This window comes from Narcine bancroftii, chromosome 10 (assembly GCF_036971445.1).
Source record: "Narcine bancroftii isolate sNarBan1 chromosome 10, sNarBan1.hap1, whole genome shotgun sequence".
Classification (NCBI taxonomy): domain Eukaryota; kingdom Metazoa; phylum Chordata; class Chondrichthyes; order Torpediniformes; family Narcinidae; genus Narcine; species Narcine bancroftii.
In genome coordinates this window covers 73,308,196-73,324,889 of record NC_091478.1, presented here as the reverse complement: position 1 = coordinate 73,324,889, position 16,694 = coordinate 73,308,196, and the positions used below count along the sequence as shown (strand labels likewise).

Sequence of the window (16,694 nt, the reverse complement as noted above, 5' to 3'; positions counted from 1 at the left end):
AATCAAATAGAACTAGATTATTGCTTGTACATCTTTCTCCATCCGGGGAGCGGGGTTGAGTGGGAGGATGGATCAGCTCATGATAAAATGACAGGGCATACTCAATACTTCTGCACCTATATCTTGTGATCAGGTACCAGGCCTAATGAAGGGCCCAGCCCCAAAATGTTGGTGACCCTTTACTTCCTATGGATGCTGTGTGGCCTGCTGAGTTTCTACAGCACATTTGTGCATTGTTTCTGTCCAGAAGAACCGATACTCCCCCAAAAGCAGCTTATGATGCCCCACATTCGCCTCAGTGGGAAAAGGTGAGGCTGAGGATAAAATGTTAGCAGGTGCAGCAAGTGGAATTTTAATTCTCAGTATTTACAAATAGACCTGGTGTTTGATTTCTTATCTGAAAACAACAGGAAGTTGTTCAGGAAGAGATCTGAAATGTTGCATGCAGCCTCTAGGCAAAAATTTTTTAAAAATAATTTCAAGTCTCTTCAAATTTCGGTTGACGTAGCAGTTACAGCGATGTCTTTACAACGCCAGCGATCAGGAGCAAGGGTTTGAATCCCGCGCTGTCTGTAAGGAGTTTGAACATTCTCCCCGTGTCTGCATGTGTGCTCTGGTTTCCTCCCACCATTCAAAATATACTGGGGGTTGTAAGTTAATTGGGTGTAAATTGGGCAGCATGGACTCATGGGCCGAAATGGCCTGTTACTGTGCTGTGTGTCTAAATTTAAATTTTTTTTTAAATTAAAATTTCTCTTTTGTCCACTCGACCAACCTGATATGAAAACCAATTGTCTCTCATTTTAACTCCCAGCTAAAACAGGAACAATAATAAACCTTGTCACCGTTTCAGTCAAATCTGAGACAAATTCTGTTTGGGTGATGCCATTAGCATAGCAGTTAGCGCAACGCTATTACAGCGCTGGGTTTGAATCCAGAGCTGTTTGTAAAGAGTTTGTACGTTCTTCCCATGTCTGCATCAGTTTCCTCCCACCCTTCAAAAATGTCCAGGGATTGTAGGTAATTGGGGCATTTGGGGTGCATGGGCCTGAAGGGGCTGTTACCATGCTGTATATCTAAATTAAACAAAAATTAAACCTGGAGTTTAATTTACCTGCTCATTACAGATTGGTCTACAGTAAGCAATAGAACTGCTGGGGAAAAAAAATGAATAGAAATCACAAAAATTGTAGCAAGTGGAATTCTGAAATATAAACAGAAAATGCTAGAAATAGTCAACTGATTAGATGTCTCTGTGGAAAGAGACCCAGGAAGAAGAAGAGAAAAATATGAATTGCCAGTTCGTGTCAAAATCAATACTGTAGTCACAAATTCCTGTAAATTGATAAAAAGATTTCCAGTTAAATGAGCAAATTTTTAAACAAATAATGTAGGGATCATAATGAATTCATTAACCAAAAAAGCTCACAGCTCAGAATATTAGCCCATTTTTACTCTTCAGCGACAAAAGCAGGAAATGGAGGGAATGATCAACAGGTCAGATAGTGTTTCTGAGGAGAACAGTTGGTGTTTCAGGTGATGTCCAATTCTTCAGATGCTCATTGCCCAGCTGCGTATTGGTTGTTTTACCTATCTGACTTTTGACCTCAACCATTCACCATTTTTCTCCTTACCGTTTAGAAACACATCATCCTTTCAAGGAATTTATCTTTCATAAAGTGCAAGATACGACGTACCGTTGCTGTGGTGACAACACTAGTTGCGGAGCCCATACCATCTCTGACAGTGACCGTGATATTCAGCTGGTCATCATTCTTTGAGTCTCCCAGCGGTAGGTAGGTAGGTGGCAATATTGGTTCTGGTCCACAATGTAAAGGAACATCTGTAAAGAGATTGAAAGCTACATAACCTGCGGATCATTGCCTGAGAGGACATTTGAAATATATTCAACAGTAATTCTTAAAGATAAGTTGATACAGATTCAAAGTTGTAGGGTTTCTGAGAATGCCATGGGGATTTTGGACCAAAGGGTTTGCCACTCGGTTAAAGGATTTCATGCTTCAGTCTAGATCAGGGGTAGCCAACCTTTTAATTTTTAATTTAGACATACAGCATCGGAACAGGCCATTTCAGCCCATGTGTCAGTGCCACCCAATTAACCTACATCCCTGGTACATATTCGTGGGCTGAAATGGCCTGTTTAAAATGCTGCATGTCTAAATTAAAAATTAAAAGGTTGGCCACCCCTAGTCTAGATAATCCAGAAGTAAAATCAATCCCCATTTAGCATCAATTAAATCGTGGTTGAAAATTGCATATCAATTCAAATTTTTTCCTATTGTTCAAGTCAGAGTCTTTGTGTTTCAAGAGGTTCAAAAGATTCATTAAATATTCTCTCATGGTCCCAAAATTGAAATTTAATTATGTTAATGATCAAAAAGAATCTGTGATTCAGGATTCACTTTGGATGACCGTTGACTGTTTAGTTTTGATAAGGAACATAGAAAACTACTGGGAAGGGAAGGTTGAGAACCATTGCTCTTGACCCAACTGTTACTGAAATATTTTGCTTGAGAAAAATTGTCATTGCCCCATTTCCTTTGGAGTTATGAAACTGTGCACATAACAAGTCAATTAGGGATGATTAAAACAGTGGTTTTCAAACTTTTTTCTTTCCAATCACATATCATTTTAAGCAATCCCTTACTAATCACAAGGCACTATAGCCTAGGGATTGCTTAAAGTGAAATATGAGTTTAGGGGGCCAGTTTGAAAACCACTGTGTTAACCTAACAATAATAAATGTGGGGAAATGCTTGAATCTATAATGAAGGAGGTAATAATAGAGCATCTAGAAATGAATAAGTTTGAATGGAATCAACAAGCAAATAAGAAAGGAAATTTACATTTGATTTATCCATTGGGGATATCAAAAGTAGAATAATTAGTTGGAACTGGTTAATATTTCAGAAGGCTTTTGATAATGTCCCACACAGCAGGTTGGTCAACAAGGTTAAAAGTAATGGAATTGGAGTAATGGTTCTTTCTTAGGTTGACAGGCCTTGACTATTTGGATTTGGAGTCCAGCTACACATATTCTATTTCAAAAATTTGGCTGAGGGGCTAAACGTCATATTTCCAAGTCAAGAGATTTCAAAAAACTAGTTGGGATTGACAGCAGACTTCAAGGGGATATAGACAAGTTAACATAGCTGGTGAAGTATCATGAAAAGGTAAGAGGTCTTCCATTTTAGCCCACAAAAGGGTAGAGTATTTTCTAAATCGTAACAGATTAAGAAATGTTGATGTTCAGACATATAACTGGGTGTGTATTCCTTGGATTGGAGAAGGTTAGATGGGGTAAGGGATATTCCAAATCATGAAGCGTGTAGACAGAAGAGAGCATTAGAAATGGGTCTAAAACTAGAGGACACAGATTTAGAAATAGGGATAAAAGGTTTAAAGGGGATTTGAAGTCAAACTTTTATTGGTAGAAGCTGGAATCTGAAATGAACTGCTGGAAGTGGCCACATTCTCCCAGAACATTTAACAGGTATCTCGACTTGAATTACCATGAATAAAGAAGGCAATGCATCAGATAATGGTAAATGGGATTAGCAGAGAGTTCACTCAAATGATAGAGTCTGATAGATCAAGATTTTAAGTACCACAGGATCATCGAGCTTAGATTTTGAAAAATGGCAGAGCAGTCTTGAGGAGCCAGATGGCTTACTCCTTCCAGATCTTACCTTCTTTACAAATTTGGTTCATTAAACTCTGGGGAAAAGATCAGGGAAAAGGGACTGATTCCATTGCCTCACACAGCATGGGCAAAAGGTCAGGGACCTCGTGTTTCCATAATAACATAGGTGTAGGAGCAGAAGGTGACCATTCTGCTCATCGAGTCTGCTCTGCCATTCCATCATGACCTGATCCATTCTCCCACATTGCCCCATGCCCCTTGCCTTCTCCCTACAATCTTTGATACCCTGGCTATTCAGATATCTAGCGATCTTTTCCTTAAATACTCTCAACAACCTGGCCTCCACAGCCACCCATGGCAGCAAAATCCAGAGATTCATCACCCTTTGGCTGAAGAAATTCCTCCACATCTCTGATTTAAATGGGTGCTTTTCATGCTGAAGTTGTGCTCTCTTGTCCTAGACTCCCTTACCGTGGGAATCAACATTGCCACATCTACTGTGTCCGGACCTTTCAATATTCAAAATGTTTCTATGAAGTCCCCACCCATTCCTCTGAACTTAAGGAATACTGTGCAACAACTATCAAACGTTCCCTCTATGGCCACAACAATGTTTTGGTTATCTGGCTGCCTACCAGCTTGTTGATAGGCAGAGATGGGAAAATTAAAAAATCAGGTCTGCCACGGAACTCAGTAGATCTCTTTATAGGAACATAGGAACATAGGAAGTAGGAACAGGAGTAGGCCAAAAATGGCCCATCGAGCCTGTTCCGCCATTCAATAAGATCATGGCTGATCTAATTTATGACCTAACTCCACCTACCTGCCTTCTCCCCATATTCCCTAATTCCTCTATCATGTAAAAATGTATCTAACCAAATTTTAACTATGTTTAATGAAGCAGACTCAACCTCTTCCTGGATAGAGAATTCCAAACATTCACTAATCTCTGGGAAAAAAGTATTTTTCCTCATCTCTGTCCTAAAGCTACTCCCCCGAATCTTGAGACTGTGTCCTCTCATTTTAGTTTCCCCGGCCAGCTCAAAAAAACCTTCCTACATCTATCCTATCCATACCTTTAATAATTCTATATGTTTCTATAAGATCTCCTCTCATTCTTCTGAACTCGAGCGAATACAATCCTAGACGATTTAATCTTTCATCATAAGTCAACCTCTTCATCCCAAGGATCAACCTAGTAAACCTCCTCTGGACCGTCTCCAAAGCCAGTATATCCTTCCTCAAATATGGAGACCAGAACTGGACACAGTACTCCAGGTGCGGTCTCACCAATACCTTATACATTTGCAACATTACCTCTCTACTCCTGAATTCAATTCCTCTAGCGATGAAGGCCAACATTCCATTTGCCTTCTTAATAACCTGCTGCACCTGAAACCTAACTTTTTGCGATTCATGCACAAGCACTCCCAAGTCCCTCTGCACAACAGCATGCTGTAGTTTTTCACCCTTTAAATAATATTCAGCTCTTTTATTTTTCTTGCCAAAGTGGATAACCTCACACTTACTAACATTGTACTCCATCTGCCAGACCTTTGCCCCCTCATCCAGCTTAACTATATCCCTCTGCAGACTCTCCACATCCTCATTACAATTTGCTCTTCTACTCAATTTGGTGTCATCCACAAACTTGGCCACACCACATTTTGTCCCCTCCTCCAAGTCATCAATATAAATGATGAACAGTTGTGAGCCTAGCACCGACCCCTGCGGCACCCCACTTACCACTCTCTGCCAACCTGAAAAACTCCCACTTATCCCGACTCTCTGCCTCCTGTCAGACAACCAATTTTCAATCCAGGCCAATATACTTCCCCGGACTCCACTTTCCTGTAACTTACTGATAAGTCTCTTGTGCGGCACCTTATCAAACGCTTTCTGGAAATCCAAATATACAACATCAACCTGTTCCCCTCTATCCACCGCACCCATTATATCCTCAAAGAATCCTAACAAGTTTGTCAATAATTATTTCTGTGGTTTCCCTGCGATTATTCTAAACATTACTTTCATGCTTCCTCCTATCCCCTATGAAAGGTGCCAGTCAGTCAAAAAACAAATAAAGGAGTTGGAATCTTTTCCACCAAAGGCCAGTATACCAAATTTCCCAAAGCAGAGTGAATATTTCCATTAAATGATTCTGTGTTTAATGCATATTATACATGTCCCACTGAGGCTTGTGCAGGATCAATTATGCTTGCACTTGATGAAGAATGACTAGGTGGATAATATTTCTGAAGTACGCCTGATGGATATTACCTGGTTTCACAAAGAAACAGTAGGTAAGGCCTGAAGACCTGCAGGATGATTTCGAGGTGCAGGAAAGGGTACATTTGATGCTGAATTTTGTGGAGACAGCTGATCCTTCTTCAGGAGAAATGTTGCAGGATGGCACTGGCAGTGGAGGCATCAAACTAACAACGTAATCATTGTATTTGTAATACCCATCGCCACTAATCCCTGAAATAAAACAGCTCATTAACAAATATTTTAGTTACACTCGCCTCATACGAATGTTTCAAAAATTAACACATTTTTCAAAGGAGTCATCCTTTCATTTGCCTTCAAGTTATATCTCTTCAACTGACCAGACTAGGGCCACCAACTTTGTATTCCAACCAAGTAAAACATTCTCTGCAGGAGGAACTCAGTGGGCCATGCAGTGTGGGTGGGAGAAAAAGAATGGTCGACATTTCCATAGGACAGAGGAGCACGATAAGGACATTCGGGTGATGTGGTTTTCCCCTCAACCCCATTCTCCTGCCTTCTCCCCATAACATTTGACAACTTACTAATCAAGAATCTGTTAACCTCCACTTTAAATATGCCCAATGACTTGGCTTCCACAGCTGCCTGTGCCTGAAGAAATTTCTCCTCATCCTTTCATTCTAAGGCGGTGCCCTCTACTCCTGGGATTCTCCACTTGAGAAAAGGTTTCGCCTCAAAACGTCGACTGTCCTTTTTCTCCTGCTGACGCTGCTTGATCCGCCGAGTTCCTCCAGCAGGTTGTATTTAGTTTCTGATTGCAGTGCCTGCAGTCGCCAATAATGGAGAGGTTGTGCATAGGTTAGGCTGATCACAACAATAAAACCTATAAATTCTCTCGTATAGGATGACATTGATATGATTCAGAAATGTCAGTTTTATCTGGAATAGTCATTAGCTGTGGTGTGCAATACAAGATCCCAAGAACAGTGCTGGAGAAAATGGGCCAAACAGTCTATGGTAGCAGTGGATATTGAATAACTGGAAATTTGAACATGGAATGGGAAAAAGGAACTGCAATACACGGTCTATTCCTGAACTGTCCGTGTTTCTCCAACTGTCTGCTTCTGACTCCTGAAAGCTGACTTTATTTTAAGTACTGCAGAGGGTGCTGTGACATTCAAGAATAAACATTAGGGAGCTGCCACGTGAAAGTTGCCTTCAGTCAACCGATCAGTTTTCCATCTTTTCTTTCTCGCAAATCCAGATTTACAAATTATGAATGATTATTCATGCTCATTTAGATCAGAGAATATAATGTATTGTGCACTGATGCTCATGTGAAATTAGTTATCAATGTTAGACCTGAAGACATATATCTTCTTATTTTATTTGACATAACTGATCTGCAACGCAAGTGGTTTCCCTTTTAGACACTTCGATATGAGCCAGGTGATCAACAGGAGAGTTTGCTCAGGAGATCAATTCAACTTACCCACTGCCCGCATTTTCACGGTTGGAGCAAACTTTGCCAAGTCCTCCTTTCCCAAAATTAGAATGTCTGTATTTTCCTTCATTAATACCAGTTCTTCCAAAGCAGTGTTTTGCTGTTTGATCTTGCATACAGGAGGCAAATTTATCTAAAGTATTTTTTTTAAAAAACCCACATTAATGGATGGTGAAAAACACCCTGAATTCAAATATTTAGAAGTTTTAATCTATTAATAACTTGTAGTCTGATTTTCCTTTTTTTACCTGAGACTTTGGAGGATTAACTCTGTACCAATTATATTTGATAGAATTCTTGCATTCTTGACAAGAGACAGTCAATGTAACATTTTCTGAAGGATTAATTGGATCACAATTACTCTTGCACCTGAAAGAAAGTTCAAAGCTCAGATTTATTACATGGCATTACATAGAACCCTGAGGTTCTTTTTCCTGTGGGCACAAGTTTACAACACCATCTCCAATAACTGCAGGTTGGTGTCATTAATTGTTATCCCAGCAGATTACTTGTTTTCAGACTTTAGTAACTATTACCGGTAGCTGCAGTTTCAAAATAAATGGAGTGACATTTCCGTTACATATTTTTATCCCCACCTCCCCTGCCATTTCAATTAGGGCTTCACCACTAATAAGTGAGAAGATTTGCACAGGTAATGCACTTTATCCTGGTGTAACCCAAACTTTTATTTTCCTGTTCAACATCCTAAAACTTAGGAGAAGATCAGAACTTCTACTTTCTTCAGCAATTTTGTGTTATATCCATCTATGGCCTCTTGCCTGTGCCCCTCACCTCCCCCTCCCCCTCCTCCAATTGATTCAGGCACCTGCCTGGATTTTGCTCATACCTTGGTGAAGGGCTCAGGCCCAAAATGCTCATTATACATGCTTTATCTTTGCTACAAAGAGAATGCTGCGTTTTTGCTGAGTTTCCCCAGCAATTTTGTGTAAACTACAACTTCTACTGTCACATGCATGGAGACTGATGACAGACAACAAACAGATACATGTTTGCTCGTGAGTGAGCGACGCGGCGAAGGAGTGGGACTTCCAGGCTTTGGCTCAACAGGCTTAGACGAAAGCAGACGAGGAGAAAGGTAAGCGGCATTATTTTAACTCAGTCATGCCTATGGGGTTAGTGCTTTGTACTGGGTGTCAGATGTGGGAACCATGGGTGAGTTCCACCGTCCCAAATAGCCACATCTGCGTCAGGTGCACCGAGATGCAGTTCCTTAAGGACCGAGTTGGGGATCTGGAGATGCAGCTTGAGGATCTGGGGCTGGTAAGGGAGAGTGAGGAGTTAATAGATTCAACTTTCAGGGATATAGTTACCCCGAGACCAGATGTGTCAGGTAAGTGGGTAACTGTCAGGGGAGGGAAGAAAAATGCCTGGAAAATGGAGAGCACACCTGTGACTACCCCTCTCAGCAACAGGTATATTGTGTTGGATGCTGTTGAGGGAGATGACCTGACAGAAGCTGGCCGCAGTGACCAGGTTGCTGGCACTGAGCCTGGCACGGTGGTACAAAAGGTAAGGAGGAATGCAGTGGTCATTGGGGACTCCATTGTCAGAGGTACAGACAAGAGATTCTGTGAGCCAGATAGGTATACCCGCATGGTGTGCTGCCTCCCTGGTGCAAGGGATTGTGATATCTCAAATCAAGTCCAGAGTATTCTAAAAGGAGAGGGTGAACAGCCTGATGTCTTGGTACATGTGGGTACCAATGACATAGATAAAAAGAGGGAGGAGGTACTGAAAAATGATTACAGTGAGCTAGGATGGAAGCTAAGAAACAGGACCACCAGGGTGGTGATCTCTGGATTGCTACCTGTGCCAAGTGCAACTGAGGACAAAAATAGAAGGTTAAGACAAATAAATGTGTGGCTGAGGGGCTGGTGTAAAAGACAGGGTTTTGGCTTCTTGGACCATTGGGATCTCTTTTGGGGAAGGCATGACCTTTACAAGAAGGATGGGTTATACCTAAACCCAAAAGGGGACAATATATTGGCAGCTAGGTTTGGTACAGCCGTCGGATGCGGTTTAAACTAATTTGGCAGGGGGATGGGAACCTGTATGATAGGGCAAAGTACAGGAAAGGTAAAATAGGAAAAGTTAGGTTAGGCAGCAAAAGTAAAAAATCAGAAAGAGCAAGGAGGGTGCAAAAAGCAAATCTGAAGGCTTTATATTTTAATGCAAGAAGCATTCGGAACAAGGTAGATGAATTGGCTGTGGAAATTGAGACAAACAAATACGATTTGATTGGGATTACAGAAACATGGCTGCAAGGTGGGCAAGCCTGGGAACTTAACACCCAGGGTATACAATATTTAGGAGGGATCGGCAAGAAAGAAAAGTGGGTGGGGTAGCAATGATGGTGAGAGAAGGGCCAGACACGATTGACAGGAAGGATATTAACTCAGAAGATGCGGAATCTATATGGGTAGAACTGAGAAATAGCAAGGGGTGGAAAACATTAGTAGGGGTGGTATATAGGCCTCCAAATAGTAATGTAGAGGTGAGGGAAGGCATAAAAAGAGAAATTAGAGAAGCATGCAATAAGGGAACAGCTGTCATCATGGGAGACTTTAATGTACATATAGATTGGACTAGCCAAATTAGTAAAAATACTGAGGAAGAGGAATTCCTTGAATGTTTACGGGACAGTTATCTAGACCAATATGTCGAGGAACCAACTCGGGAGCAGGCCATTTTAGACTGGGTATTATGCAATGAAAAGGGGCTAATCAGCAATCTTGTTGTATGAGACCCTTTGGGTAGGAGCAATCACAATATGATCGAATTCTCACTCGACATGGAAAGTGAAGAAATTAAAACCGAGACTAAGGTCCTGAATTTAAATAAAGGGAATTATGATGGTATGAGACGGGAGTTGAGTAAGATTGATTGGGTGATGTTTATGGGGGGGCGTGGTTGACAGTGGATAGACAATGGAAAGCATTCACAGATCTAATGGAAGAATTGCAGAAATCGTTTGGCATAAAAATAAACCAAAAAAGGTGACTCAACTGTGGATAACAAGGGAAATTAGAGACAGCATTAGGTCCAAAGAGAGAGCATATCAATTGGCCAAAAAAAGTACCAAATCCGAAGTCTGGGAACAGTTCAAGATGCAACAAAGGAGGACAAAGGGATTAATCAAAAGGGCAAAAATAAATTACGAAAGTAAGCTTGCGGCAAACATAAAAACCAACTGCAAAAGCTTTTATAGATATGTCAAGAGGAAAAGATTGGTGAAATCCAGAGAATGTCCCTTGCAGTCAGAATCAGGGGAATATATAATGGGCAATAAGGAAATGGCAGACCAATTAAATTCTTACTTTAGTTCTGTTTTCACAAGAGAGGATACAAATAACCTCCCAGGGATGTTGGGAAACATAGAGTCTAATGTAAGGGAGGAGCTGAAAGAAATCAGTATCTCTAAGGACATGGTCTTGGGGAAATTGAAGGGATGGAAGGCCAATAAATCCCAAGGGCCTGATAATCCACATCCTAGGGTACTTAAGGAAGTGGACATTCAGATAGCAGATGCTTTAAGAATTATTTTCCAGAACTCGATAGACTCAGGATCAGTACCCATGGATTGGAGGGTAGCTAATGTTACCCCACTATTTAAAAAGGGGGTAGAGAAAAAGTGGGGAATTATAGGCCAGTGAGCCTTACATCAGTAGTGGGTTATTGAGGATGTAATAGCGGAGCATATGACTAGCAGAAAAGGGATCGGACTGAGTCAAAATGGATTTACAAAAGGTAAATCGTGCTTGACAAATCTATTGGAATTCTTTGAGATGGTGACAGGTAAAATAGATGGGGGAGAGCCAGTGGATGTGGTGTACCTGGACTTCCAAAAGGCCTTTAAAAAGGCTCTGCATAAACAACTGGCATGCAAATTCAAGGCTCATGGGATTGGAGGCAAGGTATTGATGTGGATTGAGAACTGGCTGGTAGATAGAAAACAGAGTGTTGGGATAAACGACTCATTTTCTGAGTGGCAGGCGGTGACCAGTGGGGTGCCACAGGGATCTGTACTGGGACCCCAGCTGTTCACAATTTACATTAATGATCTGGATGAGGGGATTGGATGTAATATCTCCAAATTTGCAGACGACACTAAGCTAGGAAGGGTTGTGTGCACTGAAGAGGAGGTCAGAAAGCTCCAGTGTGATTTGGATAAATTCGGGGGCTGGGCAGATACATGGTAAATGCACTACAATGTGGATAAATGTGAGGTTATCCACTTTGGTAATACAAACCGGAGGGCAGATTACTATTTGAATGGCAATAGATTGGGAGATGGGGAAGTGCAGAGAGACCTAAGGATTCTTGTGCACCAGTCACTGAAGGCGAGCATGCAGGTACAGCAGGTGGTTAAAAAGGCAAATGGTATGTTGGCCTTCATATCAAGAGGGTTTGAGTATAGGAATAAGGATACCTTACTGCAGCTGCACAGGGCTTTGGTGAGACCACACCTGGAGTATTGTGTGCAGTTTTGGTCACCTTATCTAAGGAAGGATGTTCTTGCAATGGAGGGAGTGCAGAGGCGATTCACCAGGCTGATACCTGGAATGGCAGGAATGACTTATGAGGAAAGATTGTGCAAATTGGGATTGTACTCGCTGGAGTTTAGAAGATTGAGGGGGGATCTCATAGAGACATATAAAATTCTGGCAGGACTGGACAGAATGGATGTGAAAGGGATGTTTCCAATGGTGGGGGAGTCCAGAACCCGGGGCCATGGTTCGAGGATAATAGGCAAACCATTTAGGACCGAGATGAGGAGGAATTTCTTTACCCAGAGGGTGGTGAATCTGTGGAATTCATTGCCACAGAGGGCAGTAGAGGCAGGTTCATTGAGGGAATTAGATATATTTCTTCAGTATAAGGGAATTAGGGGTTACAGAGAGAAGGCAGGGATGGGGTACTGAACTTTAAGATCAGCCATGATCTCATTGAATGGCGGAGCAGGCTTGAAGGGCCGAATGACCTACTCCTGCTCCTATCTTCTATGTTTCTATGCACTGGGAAATATAATGCCGAGATCAGAATTGTTGGAGGTGGGGAAGTGATCTAGGAGGGTGTGTAGCCAGCAATTTGAAATCTGAGCAAAGAGGAAAGAATGGGTAAGCTATGATCGTTTTTTTTTAGTGGAATTGAGGAGATGTTTAATTGAAGAATATCAAATTATGTGAGGTAAATTGGAAGGGTATTTCTTTTGGCCAAACAGGCAATAGGCAAAAGGCATTGGCAGTATTAAGTTGATCATCTCATTTTCATACATTTTCTGTGGTTTTAACTACAGTAAACTCCAATAATCCCACACACGGGACTTTAAGGTTGTGATTTAGCAGATTTTCCAGATATTACATTTGTTATTCATATTAACATCCCAGCACACTTTGAATTCATTTTATTCAAAAAAGTGTCATTCTTTATTAAAATAAACATTTCAGTTAACTGGTAAATATAAAGGGAGCATGGAACACAAGGCCCTAGTCAATGTAAAGGGAGTGGAGAAACCAGGGTGGCACTGTTCGTGTAGCAGTTAGCAGTGCCAACGACCTGGATTCGAATCTGGCACTGCTTGGAAGGAGTTTGCATGCTCTCCCCATGGGTTTTACACCTTCTAAAAAAGTACAGGATTTGAAGGTCAATTGGAGTATTTGTGTGGCACGGGAAGGGCTTGTTACCGTGCTCCACTCTAAAAAGAATTAGGCCAAGTGAGACACAGGAGCCGGGGTTCAATCAGATAAAGGAATATGGGGGAACAGAAGCTCAGCAATTTGTAAGGATAGTGCACAAACCGAGGCCTGGTGAGCTTAAAGGAATGAAGGCAATAAGGGCTCTGGTGAATTGAAAGAGAATTAGATGTCAGACCGTATGGATTTCCAAATGGTCAGTGGAGTTTTACAACACTGCGGGAACAATAGAGATGCAGGGTGATCACAAGCCCTTCTGGCTCACAAGCCTGTACCACCCAAATGCATTCATGTGACCAATGAACTAATTAATCTTGGAACATGGGATGAAACCGAAGGAAACCAATGTTGACAATGTGGAGAACGTGCAAACTCCTTACAAACAGCGCCGGATTCAAACCCGGGTCTCTGGAGCGGTAATACCATTGCCTTAACCACGATGTGTCATCCTCTAGACTGGGGTCCATGGCTAGAATTATGTTTAGACTAGAACACCTCAAAGTAATTTTGATATTGTTATTGTAATTGCCTACAGGGTTTAATCTGCAGACGTACAAACAGATTGCACCTTTGCTGCAGGCCCTCCCACCCACAACACTAGCATCACTAGGAGGTTGGGGACCTCACTGGGTGACGCCCTCAGAGGCAGGTGTCACCAAAATGAATCACGTGGTTTCATCTTCATGCGCTATAAGCATGCCCGTTTGTCTGAAACGCCGGAGGGAGGGGTAAGTGTGATGGTGCAGCGGACGGAGGAGGCCCATGACAGGTATGGAACCCCCCTCCCCCCGCTAAGTGAGTTCTCGAACGGCAGTTTGTGGCCCCCCCTGCAGTAACCCGAATGCCGCCCCGATTAGATCTCTTCTGACGCCGACTCTGCTCTACTGTCATTTTTAATGAAAGTGTGGATCAAAATGACGTAGCCCACATCCTGATAACTTTCAATCCATACCTCACATCCATTCCCTTCTTGCCCTTCTTGGTGAAGATCAGACATTTCTCAGCTGTGCTGTTCTTTTTGCCAGGAGCACTCACAGTTAATCTGATGGAAATGAAAGAGTTTGGTGGGGGTAGGCAGGAGGGGACAATCGTCAGATCCTGTTGGACAGTGTTAATTTGACCTTTCCCCGTACACACGTTCCACAGTGACCAGCATACACCTTAACAAAGAAGATAAATTTTTATAGTGAAAATACACGACGCTCTCCCTCCTCTTCATAATAGGAGTTAATTAAAAATTACTACCCCTATTCCTAATACACAATCATATGCTATAAGTTGATACTAAAGATTCTTCAATGTAGCATCAGAAAGAGGAATAGAAGTGGACTATAGTGTGATTCCAGCTTATCTTTTACCTCAGCACCACTTTCCTTCATCATTCCCAAATTCCTTTTAAACCTTCTTCCCTCTCAGTCACAATTCTACCTCACAAGGGGGTAGAGAATCGAATTCCTAACTTTTAATCTCATTCAAACAACAGAGTTGCTCACCTTGATGTTGTTTGCAAAAGTCACAAAAAAGGTCAGTCTTCAACAGTAAAATTGTCAGAATTCCTTTTCCACATTTCCCTGAAATGGACACCTTCAATTTCAGCACAGTAGCTTTTAGTGATGCGCTACAAGATCTCGTGAGTGCTGGCACTTAGCACAGCAAGTGAGATCCCTGAAGCTAGCTGATAAAAGGGCACACCACACTGCAAGCAACACTCTTCAAGCTCTTGGGGTGTATTGACACTGGATGAATAGATGCTGCTGTGGTGGAAAGTGGGTGAATACTCGCAACCATCAGAAGGACAGGCTACTGAAGAATAATGGTTAAGAGAGCCATACACCTTGTAAATGGACACCACAGCATATAGTTGGGTGCTTCTTTCAAGTACTGCAGAGGGTAAACTAATGATGTCCTTGAATGGCTCGAGTTCAGAGAAGTCTGGAATCCAGCAAACTAACTCAAAATGAGAGGAAAGAGGGAATAAAATAGAAAGCAAGATGGTAGAAATGAAATGGAAGAAGGGATGGAGACACATGGCACGTAGTGAAAGAAAGCATGAAAAGAGGGATAATACGAATTTCTTCCCAACTCTCATCTACAAAGTTGCTCAGTGGAACAATGGTGACAATGGACAAGTGCCCCATATCCATTACTGAGTTGTTCAAACCAACACTTCTGATCATTGCTGTTAATGAGATTGTGTTGTGTTCTGTTGACTGCCTGTACCATAAATAACAACTGCATTTATACTTCAAGTATCATTGCATTTTGGAAGATTCATAAGAAGACCATACCACTCAAAGAAAGCCTTACTTTTTTTTCTTAAACAAGACTGGTTTCTCAAAATAAGCTTTACACCAGTTGCATTTTTGGTTGCTGCTCTGTGTATTCTATCAGTCCGCAGTCAAAATCGAAATGGCAGACTCGAAGATCATATTCAATTTGATTCTCATCTCTTAACACCCCTGCCTCCTTTCCTTCTCTCATCTTCAAATTTGCATGCTTCCTCCTTGGAAAGGGATGGGAGAGGCAAACTGGGCAACAGCAACAGTGATGCATTAGGTAACCAGCTAGCTGAGGGAGGGACAATGGCAGCTCGTCGCTGTCTGGAATCAAAAATCCAAGATGAGGTTGCTTCAGAAAAAATAAATCATTGATGAAAAAAAAGTTATGTTAGAGCACCTGAAAGTGATTTAAAAAAATATATATATAAATAGATGCAAACAAATTAATATGGGCAAAGAAAAATGAATGGTCTGTATACTTAAAAACTGATCTGAATGGAGAATGTGTGAAATGAAAAGGTCTATATTTAAAGTACTTTCATGAAAAGTTTACCCTGAGGTTTTGAATGATTTCATAACATACCACACGACCAATGGAAAACCATTTTATTTTGGTCATGCACATCATAGTTCCTCGACTTTCTCCCACTTAGAACCAGGTCAGAAAATGGATTTGATGCCTCCAAAGAGCTGCCTGTAACCTTGGCTTGAAGTGATTCTGGTTGGAACTTTTCATTGGGTCCTCTCTTTGAAAGAAGAAAAAGATATTGGCTTCAGTCAGATTGTTGTCACCTGGTTACATGGATAAGTTAGTGAGAAATTATTGATAATTTAGCATTTAATTTGAAGAATAATTATATTGGTTGTGAAGTTACCTTGGAGGTGTTCTGCAACTCCACTGTAACTACAGTGCAGCTGTGGCATAACCTTTGCCTGTGACAGCAGCCACTGGTTGTGATTGTCAGGAAATTCACAGCCACTGTATGGCAGCATCAGTGGTTCCACAGGTACCATGTACTACCTCAAAGAGCTCTCATTTTAATTTAATTTTAACGATACATCACAGTGAAAGGTCCTTCCCACCCATGAAACCCGTGTGGCCCAATTACACCCAATTAATCTGCCAACCCCATATGTTTTTCAAGGGTGGGAGAAAGTGAAGCACGCAGAGGAAATCCAATCATGTCACAGAGAGAATGCAAACTTCTCACAGGCAGCACTGGATTCGAACCTGGGTCACCGCCATTGTAATAGATTTGCACTAACCATGCTGCCCTTTGGTGCCATGCATTCGAGTGGCTGAG

At 41.7% G+C, this 16,694-nt stretch overlaps 1 protein-coding gene across 1 annotated transcript in view; it reads right to left on the bottom strand.

The window, feature by feature from the left end:
• The window catches only part of pkd1l2a (polycystic kidney disease 1 like 2a), a 93,100-nt gene that overhangs the window by 75,984 nt on the left and 422 nt on the right, over positions 1-16,694 (bottom strand). The window contains exons 2-7 of the mRNA XM_069899441.1: positions 15,974-16,136; positions 14,064-14,271; positions 7,646-7,766; positions 7,386-7,530; positions 5,945-6,145; positions 1,698-1,843 (exon numbers count right to left, since the gene is read on the bottom strand). Of these exons, the coding sequence (XP_069755542.1) occupies positions 1,698-1,843; positions 5,945-6,145; positions 7,386-7,530; positions 7,646-7,766; positions 14,064-14,271; positions 15,974-16,136 (984 nt within the window). The remainder of the gene's footprint in view (positions 1-1,697; positions 1,844-5,944; positions 6,146-7,385; positions 7,531-7,645; positions 7,767-14,063; positions 14,272-15,973; positions 16,137-16,694) is intronic.